At 38.7% G+C, this 12,995-nt stretch overlaps 1 protein-coding gene and 1 pseudogene across 1 annotated transcript in view; one reads left to right on the plus strand and one right to left on the minus strand.

Moving 5' to 3' along the window:
* CARMIL1 (capping protein regulator and myosin 1 linker 1) overlaps positions 1-12,995 on the minus strand; it is a 333,351-nt gene that overhangs the window by 81,308 nt on the left and 239,048 nt on the right. Inside the window, exon 24 of the mRNA XM_028479533.2 lies at positions 10,555-10,653. Coding sequence (XP_028335334.1) covers positions 10,555-10,653 — 99 coding nt within the window. The remainder of the gene's footprint in view (positions 1-10,554; positions 10,654-12,995) is intronic.
* Positions 872-1,425, plus strand: LOC112064295 (60S ribosomal protein L17-like; annotated as a pseudogene).

Here is a 12,995-nt window from a genome sequence, read left to right on the forward strand (position 1 = left end):
AAAAAAAAAAAAAAAAAAAAAGTTTCTCCAATTTTTTTTTAATAGATCTTTATTGGAGTATAATTGCTTCATGTTAGTTTCTGTTGTACAACAAAGCGAATCAGCCATATGCATACACATGTCGCCATATCCCCTCCCTCTTGAGCCTCCCTCCCACCCTCCCTATCCCACCTCTCTAGGTCATCGCAAAGCTGATCTCCCTGTGCTATGCGGCTGCTTCCCACTAGCCCTCCATTTTACATTTGGTAGTGTATATATGTCAATGCTACTCTCTCACTTCATCCCAGCTTCCCACCCCTCCACCCCAGGTACTCAAGTCTATTCTCCATGTCTACATCTTTATTCCTGCCCTGCCACTAGGTTCATCAGTACCAATTTCTTTTTTTTTTTTAGATTCCATATATATGTGTTGATCAGAGCTGCAGGTTGTCTATTCTTAAAAAAAAATTATTTATTCCCCAGAGACCCTACATATCAAGTCCTATCCTACCTGATAATTCATTCAGCAGAGGTGACGATCCAGCAACAATCTTTTTTATTTAAATTCACACTTCTCAATCCATTTTGAATTATTTGGTACAACAGCTATAGGAAGCCAAAATCAGCCCTCCTTCCCCCATAAATTCCACCATAATAGAAACTTTACTACACTGCTCAGCAAACTGAAGGTCTGATTATAGAGCCCGCATCTACTTGCTGCAGCATCACCAATTCTCCTGCCTTTCTCTTTTAAAAAATGAGGTTCGTAACATCTACTCCATCTTCTTTTCTAGTGTATGATGAAGACAACCCAGTAAAATAACACCACTCAAAGCACTTAGTCTATTGACAAAGGGTCAGTGACACTAATGTTAATGTATGACCTCTAAAAATGGTTCGTTATTCACCTGACCCAGAAAACCCCACAAAATCGTGCAAGTCGAGAGGTTCAAATCTTAGTGTTCACTTTAAGAACACTCGTCAAACTGCCCAGGCCATTAACGGTACGCATATCCGAAAAGCCACCAAGTATCTGAAGGATGTCACTTTAAAGAAGCAATGTGTGCCATTCCGCCGTTACAATGGTGGAGCTGGTAGGTGTGCCCTGGCCAAACAATGGGGCTGGATGCAGGGTTGGTGGCCCAAAAAAGAGTGCTGAATTTTTACTGCACATGCTCAAAAATGCAGAGAGTAATGATGAACTTAAAGGGCTTAGATGTAAATTCTCTGGTCACTGAGCACATCCAGGTGAACAAAGCCCCCAGGATGGGGTGCAGGACTTACAGAGCTCATGGTCAGATCAACCCATACATGAGCTCTCCCTGCCACATTGAGATGATCTTCACTGAAAAAGAACAGATTGTTCCTAAACCAGAAGAGGAGGTTGCACAGAAGAAAAAGATATCCCAGAAGAAACTGAAGAAACAAAAACTTACGGCCTGGTAATAAATGACACAAAAAATAAATGCAAATAAAAGTTAAAAAAAACAAAACAAACAAGAACAGCTCCTATGACTGTAAAATGTACCAAGGCTACATAAGTGAACTATGTGCAACTCCCGTAGGAAAAAGAAGTTACATGAATAATGCTTCTCATATAATAATCACCTCCCTGACCAAAATCTAAGCTTGTAGGCAGGGATCACATCTTAATTTTCCGCATTTACACAGCACCCTGAAGAGAACTATGTTTTTTTAAATCTTAATTGATATAAATTCCAGCTCTTCCAACTATTGTATTGATCTGTGCTTCCTGAAGCAAAAATGGTCATCAATAATTCATATCTCACCAAGAATGAATACCTAATTTCAAGAAACAAAATGAACCCCATACTAAGAAAGAAACTGATATACATCTGAGGCCACAAAAGACTAATTTGAGAGGCATGTGGATGTGGCACCATAAAATTGATCATCTTTAATAATCATGAGAGACCAGAGACCCTTGAAGCGTGTGCCATTAAGCATACACCAAGGAGAGAGGGTCTAAATGAACTCAGCAAAATGGTCTTTAAGTAGAACTTTTAAAATCACATCCAAAAGAAACATAAAAATTTCGTTCTTCGATTCAAATAAGACATTAAATCTCACAAGTCTCAAAGATTCTTCTGTACACACACTTGCTAAGGTTCAGCACACACCAATAGATCACATTCAGATGCTTTGCAACTAAAGACCTCAAGGCCCAGAAAAGTGAAACTATTTAAGATGACACAGAATGATTACACAGAGTACCAACTGGAAATTCTGAAAACAGGAAACCAAGGATTTTGACTCTCAGTTCATATTCAAGTCCCTAAGATACACAAATAAAAACAAAGGAAACTGCAGTCTGAAAGACTGTCATCTCTTTGGTTATCTCATGAAAGACCTCAGGGTAGATGATTGCATTTGGTCTTTTGATTTTCAACTCCCTACTTTACCCTAACCCCTAGTGTTCCATTTTCTAAAGCACCCCAGGAAAGTCGTTAACTGCCATAGTTTGAGAAGCTCACTTCTTTCCAAGGAAATGTACTTGGACTTGGTCTTCTTTGAGTCCTCATCTGTCTTCCCATGTTCTTCTACAGGTCACATGTCTTCCCCCTTGAGAGCACTCTGAACAGTCACAAGCTCTCTTCCATGGGACAGTCTTGCCCATGTTTGAACACAACTATCTTTTCTTCTCTAATCTTTTCTTCTTCAGGCTTAACATTCCCAGTTCCTTCTACCATTCTACTGTGACACCATTGCGTGGTCCCTGACTGCCACCTCCCCCTGTCCACCCCAGGTCACTTCTCTTAATTCTCCCTCCATCTAAGACCGTCACAAAACACGCCCCCCGCTCAATAAAATAGATTGTAACACAGGAAGAGTGGATCAGTAAGCTGAACGGGGCTATCACCTTTCTTACCGTAGAAAGTATAGTTTCATTAATGTGGCATAAGTCAAGTTGGCTTCTTTGGCAACTAAATCACATAGCAACTCACATCTCACTTGGTGGTGACCACTTAGGCTTTTCCAAACATACTGGGCTATAGAACCCAAGTGCAGAACTTAGAACCATTAGCAATAAATGCCATCTTTGGTTGCTTGCAACTTGTTACAACTGTTCTCAGTCCCAGCAAATAGCTTACTCATGGAAAATTTTATCTTCCTCCACATCTATTTCTTTATTCAATTCAAAAGAAATATACTCAACATCTTGCACTGAATGAGATACAGTCCTAAGTAAGATATACCTACCCCTTGCCACCAAGCAACGTAAAAATCTAGAAGTGGAAAGAAATATTCACAATTAACAATAACACAAGATAGAAAGTTTGCATAATGTAATATCCACAAAGACAGGCACATTTTGTTCACTGCCAAAGCTCCATCTCCTATAATAGTGCCTGCCATATCACAGACCCTTATAAGTGTTTATTCAATGACTAAATAAATGATAGAAAGTTCTAAAGGATTTCAGTCAAGGGAGGGATCACATGTAGCTGATGCTAAGGTAGCTTTTAGACTGGGTCCTGAAAGATTTCTACAAACTGAGAAAAGAGAAGGGAATTTTAAAAGCAAAGAATGAACATAAGCAACGGCACATCCAGACACTTGTGATTCCTATTTCCTGATTAGGAACAGAGGTACTTTATTGTGGGAGATCAGACTGGAATGCTGAGTTGAGGCAAGATAGTATAAGACTCAGTCACAGGCTAAGGAGTTCAAACACCATGTACAAGGCATAGAGCATCTATTCCCCCAGCTTCTCCCACAATTGTGAAGATCTAAAAATTCCTTACCCCATAACACTCACAGTGACTCGGCTTCCCTGATACAAAGGAAAAGGGCTGTAAAAAGCACAAGGAGACATGGAAGATGAATAAACTAGTTCTTGCAGTGCTTGTAGAAGAAGACATAGGAGGGAGTTAATAAAAAGCCTTAACAAGAGGAGAGGCAATAGAAACGGAAAGAAAAGAATGGCTGTAAAAGACACTTTGAAGGTAAATGGGCAGTGAATAGTGACCTTGGATGAAGAAAACAAACGAGCCATCCAAGATGACTCCAGGAGTTCTATCCTCAGTGAAAGATGATGTCACTGAGAGAAACGGCAAAATCGGTTGTTCCAAGGGATGAGTTTGGTCTTAGTGACCGTGCTATCTCAGAGGGCCATCTGGATGAAGATGCTGAACAAGCAGTTGAAAAAAAGGATTTTCGGGCTTCCCTGGTGGCGCAGTGGTTGCGCGTCCGTCTGCCGATGCAGGGGAACCGGGTTCGCGCCCCGGTCTGGGAGGATCCCACATGCCGCGGAGCGGCGCGGCCCGTGAGCCATGGCCGCTGAGCCTGCGCTCCGCAACGGGAGAGGCCACAACAGGGGGAGGCAAAGGAAAAGGGCTGTAAAAAGCACAAGGAGACATGGAAGATGAATAAACTAGTTCTTGCAGTGCTTGTAGAAGAAGACATAGGAGGGAGTTAATAAAAAGCCTTAACAAGAGGAGAGGCAATAGAAACGGAAAGAAAAGAATGGCTGTAAAAGACACTTTGAAGGTAAATGGGCAGTGAATAGTGACCTTGGATGAAGAAAACAAACGAGCCATCCAAGATGACTCCAGGAGTTCTATCCTCAGTGAAAGATGATGTCACTGAGAGAAACGGCAAAATCGGTTGTTCCAAGGGATGAGTTTGGTCTTAGTGACCGTGCTATCTCAGAGGGCCATCTGGATGAAGATGCTGAACAAGCAGTTGAAAAAAAGGATTTTCTGGAAAGAAAAAGGGACTGATCCAGGAGATCAACAGATCCAGGAGTCATCCACAGATGAGAGAGTTAAAATGGCAGAAGCAGATCAGATAGCACTAAGTACAAAACTCTGAAAAATGATTGCATTTGAAGGATAAAAAGAGAAAGTTATGTAGAAAGGAGACAAAGAGCAGCAGAAAAATATTCAGAACAGCACACTGTCGGATGAACCAAGAAGTGCGTCTTAAGAAAGACGAAACAGTCTATAATGATAATAACCATGATAATAAAAATACAGCTACAAACAATGTTTACCAGTGAGGAGCCAAGTACTTTGCATGCATCACCTCACTGAATTGTCAAGTACTTCTGAGTCATTTTCCCCATTTTTACAGAAGAAATCAAGCCTTAAAGAGGTTAGTAAGTGACTAACAACAGTTCCCACCGAGAGGGAATAGCAGAGCCTGTACTTAAATCCAGGTCATCTGACTTGAGAGCCCAAGTTCCTGACCACTACACATACGGACGGCCTCCTTTCATCGAAAGACGAAGAGGGAGAAAAGGCCTCTGACTCGGTGACCAAGTCCATTGAGAGCCACCTCAGCAGACAGATTGGGACAGATGGCACATTCTGAAAGGTTGCAAAGTGAGTGGGTAGCAAAGAAGTCATGTAAGCAAGTATAAAAATCTGCACATGAAAGGAAGGAAAGAGTGTGCTAATGTAAATAGGTCTAGGCAATAAAATTGTTTTGTTTTTTCTTTTAAGGGTGAGAAGACTTAGCATAGGTTGTCAATTCTGGGCCTGTCTTTGTAAATAAAGTTTTACTGGAACAGCCACACTCATTCATGAAGATATTGTCTATGGCTGCTTTTGCTCTACAATAGCACAGCTGAGTAGCTGCAAAAGAGACCATACAGGCTGTAAAGCCTATTTACTGTTTGGTTTTTTAGAGAAGAAGTTTGCTAACTCTTGATTAAGAGGGTTTATAAGATGGAAAAGAAGAGATCAAAAGCAGAGGTGGAATGTTGAGTCATGTGAAGGTCAGAGGTGGAGTGCTGTCATGTGAAGGTCTTTCCTAAACAAAGACTAGAGACAAAAACAAATACGTGAACAATTATGAGACTTCAGTGTTTCACTGAAACATATTTTAATCCCTCAGTGTCACCCGGGAATGATGACTGGCTATGTGGTTGGCAGAAGTAGTCACAGAGGGTCTATTCTTTCTGTGTTCCTATTTCTGGAAACTTCAATAAGAAGTTTTCAATAAGAAGGAGATAAATCTCTCCTAAGGTGACTGAAACAATTAAAGTCTGAAAACTGGTAATCATCATGTCCTAAGAAATCCCCAAAGTGAAAAGGTGGCAGTATACCTACTACATAATGACTCAAATAATTCTGAATGATGTCACCCATGCAGAATGAAACATCTGTATATGCCTCCTGTGTATAATTTCCTCTTGATTGAGAAGACAAAACTTACTTTTAAGAATTAGCATTAAAGGTTGTGGCAGTAATTTTTTTAGATGAGCAAAACCCCTGTAAATGAGGAAAAAAGTTAAAAGGATATTGTATTAAGAAAAGCCTGCATATGGTAGCTCATAAAGGAACCCAAGGCAAAGGTTCAATGTAAGATTTTAGCACTCTCATTGCTTTTAATGTTAAACACTAAAACCAGCAAATAACAGTAAACCATAAAGTACTAAAGGCTATTATTAGTCCCTTGCAGGAAAAAAATTTAGATTTTTTTAAGGCACTGGTAAGGTCAAAATAATTTTTTCCTTCTCAAAACTCCCTGTTGGGGCTTCCCTGGTGGCGCAGTGGTTGCGCGTCCACCTGCCGATGCAGGGGAGCCGGGTTCGCGCCCCGGTCTGGGAGGATCCCACATGCCGCGGAGCGGCTGGGCCCGTGAGCCATGGCCGCTGAGCCTGCGCGTCCGGAGCCTGTGCTCCGCAACAGGAGAGGCCACAACAGAGGGAGGCCCGCATACCACAAAAAAAAAAAAAAAAAAAAAAAAACAAAACTCCCTGTTACTTCACTAATATTCATAATTACTGTTTTTCTTTTTCTCAACACATATCGCTTTACTTTTTCTTATATACATAATACATGCTTACTGTAAAGCATTCAAAGAATATTGTGCAGTATAAGAGAATAAAAATCACCTAATCACAGCACCTGAGAACCATCATTAACATTTTGGTGAACACTCACAAATCTCTATGCATATCTATGCAGTCATCCATATAATTTTACCTACTTAAAAGATTACACACAACTTATGTATTATGGACATCTTACCTTCATTCTCTTTTAAGAAAAAGGAACAACAAAAAATTAAAATGACACTCCATCCCAAAGCAGTAAAATACATATTCTTTTCAAGGGCACATGGAACGTGCTCCAGGATAGATCACATGCTGGGCCACAAAACAATTCTCAATATACTTAAGAAGATTGAAATCATATCAAGCATCTTTTCTGACCAGTATAAGACTAGAAATCAGCTACAAGAAAAAAACTGCAAAACCACAAACATGTGGAGGCTAAACAATATGCAACTAAACAACCAATGGGTCACTGAAGAAGTCAAAGAGGAAATCAAAAAACACCTGTAGACAAATGAAAATGGAAACACAACGATCCAAAATCTATGGGACGCAGCAAAAGCAGTTCTAAGAGGGACGTTTATAGCAGTACAAGCCTATCCTGGGAAACAAGAACAATCTCAAATAAATAACCTAACTTTGCACCTAAAGGAACTAGAAAAAGGAAAACAAACAAAACCAAAGTTAGTAGAAGGAAAGAACTCCTAAAGATCAGAGCGGAAATAAAAGAAATAGAGACAAAAAAAAAAATAGAAAAGATTAATGAAACTAAGGGCCGGTTCTTTGAAAATATCAACAAAACTGATAAACCTTTAGCCAGACTAATCAAGAAAAAAGAGAGAGAGGGCTCAAATAAATAAATCAGAAATGAAAGAGAAGTTACAAGTGACATTACAGAAATACAAACGATAAGAGATTACTACAAACAAATATACACCAATAAAATGGATAACCTAGAAGAAATAAATTCCTAGAAACATACAATCTCCCATGACTGAAATCAGTAAGAAATAAAAAATATGAACAGACCAATTACCAGTAATGAAATTAAATCGGTAATTAAAAAAAAAAACTCCCAACAAACAAAAGTCCAGGACCAGATGGCTTCACAGGTGAATTCTACCAAACACTGAGAGAAGACTTAACACTTATCCTTCTCAAAGTATACCAAAAAATTGAAGAGGAAGAAACGCTTCCAAAGTCATTCTATGAGATGAATGTTACCCTGATACCAAAACCAAAGACACCACAACAAATTAAAATGACATCTGCCCAAGGTAAGAAAATAGAACAAACCATACAAAAGGGTCTCAAATGACAAAACTTTCCCTACCAGTCAGTTCCTCTCAATCTGAAATAAACATTTTTGAAAACCCTCTGTTTTAATTCTTTTGGTGGCTTCCATTTTAAACTTAAATAGTAGATTTACATCTGTATTTTTGAGTTATGAATTATAGAATATAGAGGATTATTCCATGAAACAAAAAGTAAAAATTTAGTATACTTATACTACCACTCACCTTTCTCCCTCTTCAACTCCTAATTTTAATTAGTTTCATTACTTTTACATTAAAATTTCCAACATGTACATTTTTTAGTGTAGCAATAATTAGGTGTTCCCTTCCTAAGTTGATATTAAAATTTTAAATCCACTAAAAGGTAGCAACAGAATTATGTTTATGGGATTCATAGAGAAAGAAATGTAATCCTGTACCTTTTTTTTTTTTTTTTTTTTTTGTGGTATGTGGGCCTCCCACTGTTGTGGCCTCTCCCGTTGCGAAGCACAGGCTCTGGACGCGCAGGTTCAGCGGCCATGGCTCACGGGCCCAGCCGCTCCGCGGCATGTGTGATCCGGCATGTGTGATCCTCCCAGACCGGGGCGCGAACCCGGTTCCCCTGCATCGGCAGGCGGACGCGCAACCACTGCGCCACCAGGGGAGCCCAATCCTGTATCTTTTAATTCTGCAGCTCAAAGCAGATTTTCCCAAAGTGGCAACTTTTTAAAGCTTTCTTTCAGCTCTTATAACTTCTATGATTTCATTTCTGGTTCAGTTTCTTATTTATACCTCGTATTGTATACTTTCTTATTTTTCTTTGTTATGCTGGAGAATTTCCTCAAAAAGCCTTTTTTCATATGGAATATTGGGGGTAAAATTTCTGGGTCCATGTCCGAGTACAGTTTTAGTCTGCCCTCGCATCTGTTTGATAAAATGACTAGATATAGAATTCTTGGTCCAAAACAAATCCCCCCCTGAACCTCATTTGTTTCTAGTAATTGAGGTTGATGCTAAGAATTGGTTCCAGTACCTTTGTAAGATAGCCTGTTTATTCTGTCTGGAACTCTTTAAGATGCTTTTTCTTTATTCTCGGTGTTCTGACCAGGTGTGGGCCTTTACCCATTCATCCATATCAATTTCAGTAGGTCATATCAACCCCAAGATTCATATGAAATGCTTTTCTATTATTTTCTCTTTCTTAACTTCTTCTATTATGTCTCTGTTTAAATTTCGAGGTTCCTATTAGAAGGCTATTGGTCACTTTTAATCTCTTCACGATTCTGACTTACTTTTCTCTCATATTTTTTATCTGTCTTTTTTTTTTTTTTTTTTTTTTTGCGGTACACGGGCCTCTCACTGTTGCGGCCTCTCCTGTTGCGGAGCACAGGCTCCAGACGCGCAGGCTCAGCAGCCATGGCTCACGGGCCTAGACGCTCCGCGGCATGTGGGATCTTCCCGGACCGGGGCACGAACCCACGTCCCCTGCATCAGCAGGCGGACTCTCAACCACTGTGCCACCAGGGAAGCTCCTTTTATCTGTCTTTTTACTGCATGTTTTAAGATTTTCTCTTGTTTTCTACCAGAGAAACAGCTTAATTTGTACCCTATTGGTTAATTTAATTCTATATTACAGTTTTCGTATTTTCAACTGTTAAGCATTGTTTCTTACTTTCTGATTATTCTTTTTCATAGCAGCTCATTCCTATTTTATAGATATAATGTTGTCTCAATTCCTTTTGAACTTACTAATTACAATATTTTTTTAAAGTCCTCTGCTGTACTCTGAATTATCTGAGCTCAGTTCTTTGGTTTATCTTCTTTTTTCTTTGACATCCTATAGGTTTTCCTCAAATATCTTATGATCCTTGGTTTTGGTTAATATTTTTGGAGGAAAACATTCCATACATTTTTTATTCTAAAGTTGGGTAGCGAGAAGAGGAATGAAGTAAAAAACAGTTTAGTTTCTCCTCAGCACTTAATTAATATTCAACAAATTCTTAATTATTCAGAAGAATAATTCTTAACAAATTCTTAATTATTCAGAAGAATCTAGGAATTTGTTTCCTACTCATAGAAGTGAGAGGGTGCTCGCTTCGGCAGCACATATACTAAAAAAAAAAAAAAAAAAAAAAAAAAAAACAGAAGTGAGAGGGAGTAGAAGAAAAGGAATAGGATGTCTCCAAAGTAGCAAATTTGATTACCCTCAGACTTTTCTCATCTGTAATCCAGGGTTCCTAATAGTTGTATATAAATCTAAGATACACCTTACTGACAATCTTAAAAGGCACAAAATCATCAACAATGAAAAGTGCATATTTAGCATTTCTAAACTCTACTTAACATTTGTTGTCATTTTCAGAAACAGGTTCTTACTGCCCCATTGGGAATGATTCAAATGATAAAAATCCTTGGCCCCTGGCTCTTAAAAGGGTCAGTTCAGCATGAGTAAGAGGAGGAACTGTCACTGGGAGAAGACTGGCACCTTCTTACCTGCTGCGTGGTGCTGGTGACAATGCCCTGCTGTAGGCGGTAGGCCTGCTCTTGAAGGTATTTTCTAGTCTCGTGATTCCGGAGCAGATAGTTTTCTATCTGGAAATTAAGCACATGTCTCTCTCAAGAACACATTTCGACTCAGCAGAGAGTAAAGTCATAAGTGCAACAGCCAGCTGCTAAACTGAAGACCCAAGCGACTAATTCACACATCCTGCCAGGGCCTTGACCCCACAAAACGTATGAGATGGGGAAACTGGCTATTGTCGTGATGCATTATGGGTGTTTTTAGTTAGAAATTTCACTCGCAGGTAACCAGGGTAATTTTTATGTGACTCAGTAGTTGACAAAGATGAGCAAGTGTTTAATGGCCTGCAGGGTTAGAGACCCCTTTTAGTGACTTCTCATCACTTTCCTGTACACAATCGCAATCCTTCTCTCTCACAAATTTTTAACCACTAAACAGTTCAGAAGCTAAATAAATACCCCTACAGTGTATGGATGGTCCTTTCTGAACCCCTTGGCCTTAGCCACCAGCACTCCTAAAATTCTTTATTTTAAGGGAAAAAAGGAGAAAACAGGTACAAATTGGAAGGATACAGGCTGGTACAACTCAAAACCATATACCAATTTCCTTAATCCACCAGTTTTACATGTTTTCTCAAAAACAGGAATGGTTTTAGCAAAATTACCAAAAATAAGAAAATGGTTTTCTACAAAAAATGAGAAATCTTGAAGTTGCTTGATAATCTATATTTTTATACATAGACAATGTTTCACGAAAAATTCAAATGATAACTAGATTGAAATAAAGTATTGAAGAAGAACAATATACAATTGATATATAATACATTGAAAAATGTAAACTATTGATTATAATGAATACCTATTAATGTGTTTTTTTAAAGAACGATTTGAGTTAAGTATGCCATCTATTTTTTTTCAGTTGTTGTTTTTATTTGTTTTCATCATGCAACTTAACCATTTGGCTTCTAATTTGTCACTACAGCTCCCTGGTTAAGAATTTCTAGTAACTGTGAGGCTTTCAGGATTATTACATTTTCATTTTCATTTTGCATATGCTAAAATGACTACTACTTAATACCAATTAGGAACAATTAAAATACAGGCTATAATTATTATCATCCTTGGAAACCATAAAGCAGAACAAAATGTACCATTCTACTAAACATAAATGAAGATATTATAAAAACAAAAAGATCCCTGAAATGAAGCATCATTAAAGTGACACATTAATACCATGACATTATATTACATTAATTTTCTCTTGCTGCTTCCCAAGAAGTCATCTCTTTCCAAGGTGACATTACCATCAGGGTAGAATGTCTTTGCTAAAAAAAGATTCTGCCTGAAATATGACAGGCACACACTGCCACCCAGCTTTGGGCGATTTTGTTTTGTTCTTCTACATTTGGCCTCATTAAGCCCTGGCCATGGGCCGGTTCTGAGAGCAGCTTGTTTATTCAGGAGGCTCAGCTCACACTCAGGCAGTGCACCCAAGGCTGGCCCACGCACTTCCAGGCCTTCCCCAAGTGCACCAACAGTGCTTCACAGACTGAGCCTGGAGGGAATATTTTAGAAAAAAAAATAATATTCAAAGCTCATTTCTAAAAGCTAGTGCAAGGGGAAGGAAGAAAAACAATGCTTAAGTGTCTTTAGTAACGGTCAGGTACACATCACTGCTGAAAGTATTTGCATCTGGAAAGTTTACAAGGTAAACTTTCCTTCTGTGCACCATTAGACACCAAGACAGAGAACCAGGACAGGACAGGGGCCTGACTCAGGTCAAAAGGAAAGAGGAAGAGCCAAAAATGTCATTAATCATATTTGCCAGTACCCCTGGGCAGCAGTGACCTGGGAGACAGTCTACAGTCAGTCAGACATCTTCAGTCTCATTGCTGAAAATAGCAGCACAGAAGGCAAAAAAATTCTGTGTCTTAATAAAGGAATCTTATATTAAAAAAAAAATAAAGATTGAGTATAGAATCACAATATTGTTTTTCAGTAGAGTAAAATTAAAGAGCCATAATTCTTCCAGAGGAAAGTTCTGTTAAAATGAAAACTTGAATATATAAGAGCATAGTTAAATACTACAGGGAAAAAAACCCAATAAATATGAGCTTTAAAGTCACCAATTTTCATTTTAAAAAAACACAACTTTTATAATTAATATATTTGCATACTCTGCATTTGCTCTTTGTTTCTTCTTTTATCCTCCCCTCTTTTTCTGCCTTCTCTGGTTTTAAGTGTTGTATATGATTGCACTTTTCTCTCCTTTCTTAGAATATTAAGTATACTTCTTTATAAATATTTTAGTGGTTTCCCTAGTGTCTGCAATATACATTTACAATTCATCCAACTCCTCTTTCAGATAACACTGCAGTTGTCCCTTGAACAAACAGGTTTGAACTGCACAGGTC

The sequence above is a fragment of the Physeter macrocephalus genome, chromosome 18 (genome assembly GCF_002837175.3).
Source record: "Physeter macrocephalus isolate SW-GA chromosome 18, ASM283717v5, whole genome shotgun sequence".
In the NCBI taxonomy this organism is placed as follows: Eukaryota; Metazoa; Chordata; class Mammalia; order Artiodactyla; family Physeteridae; genus Physeter; species Physeter macrocephalus.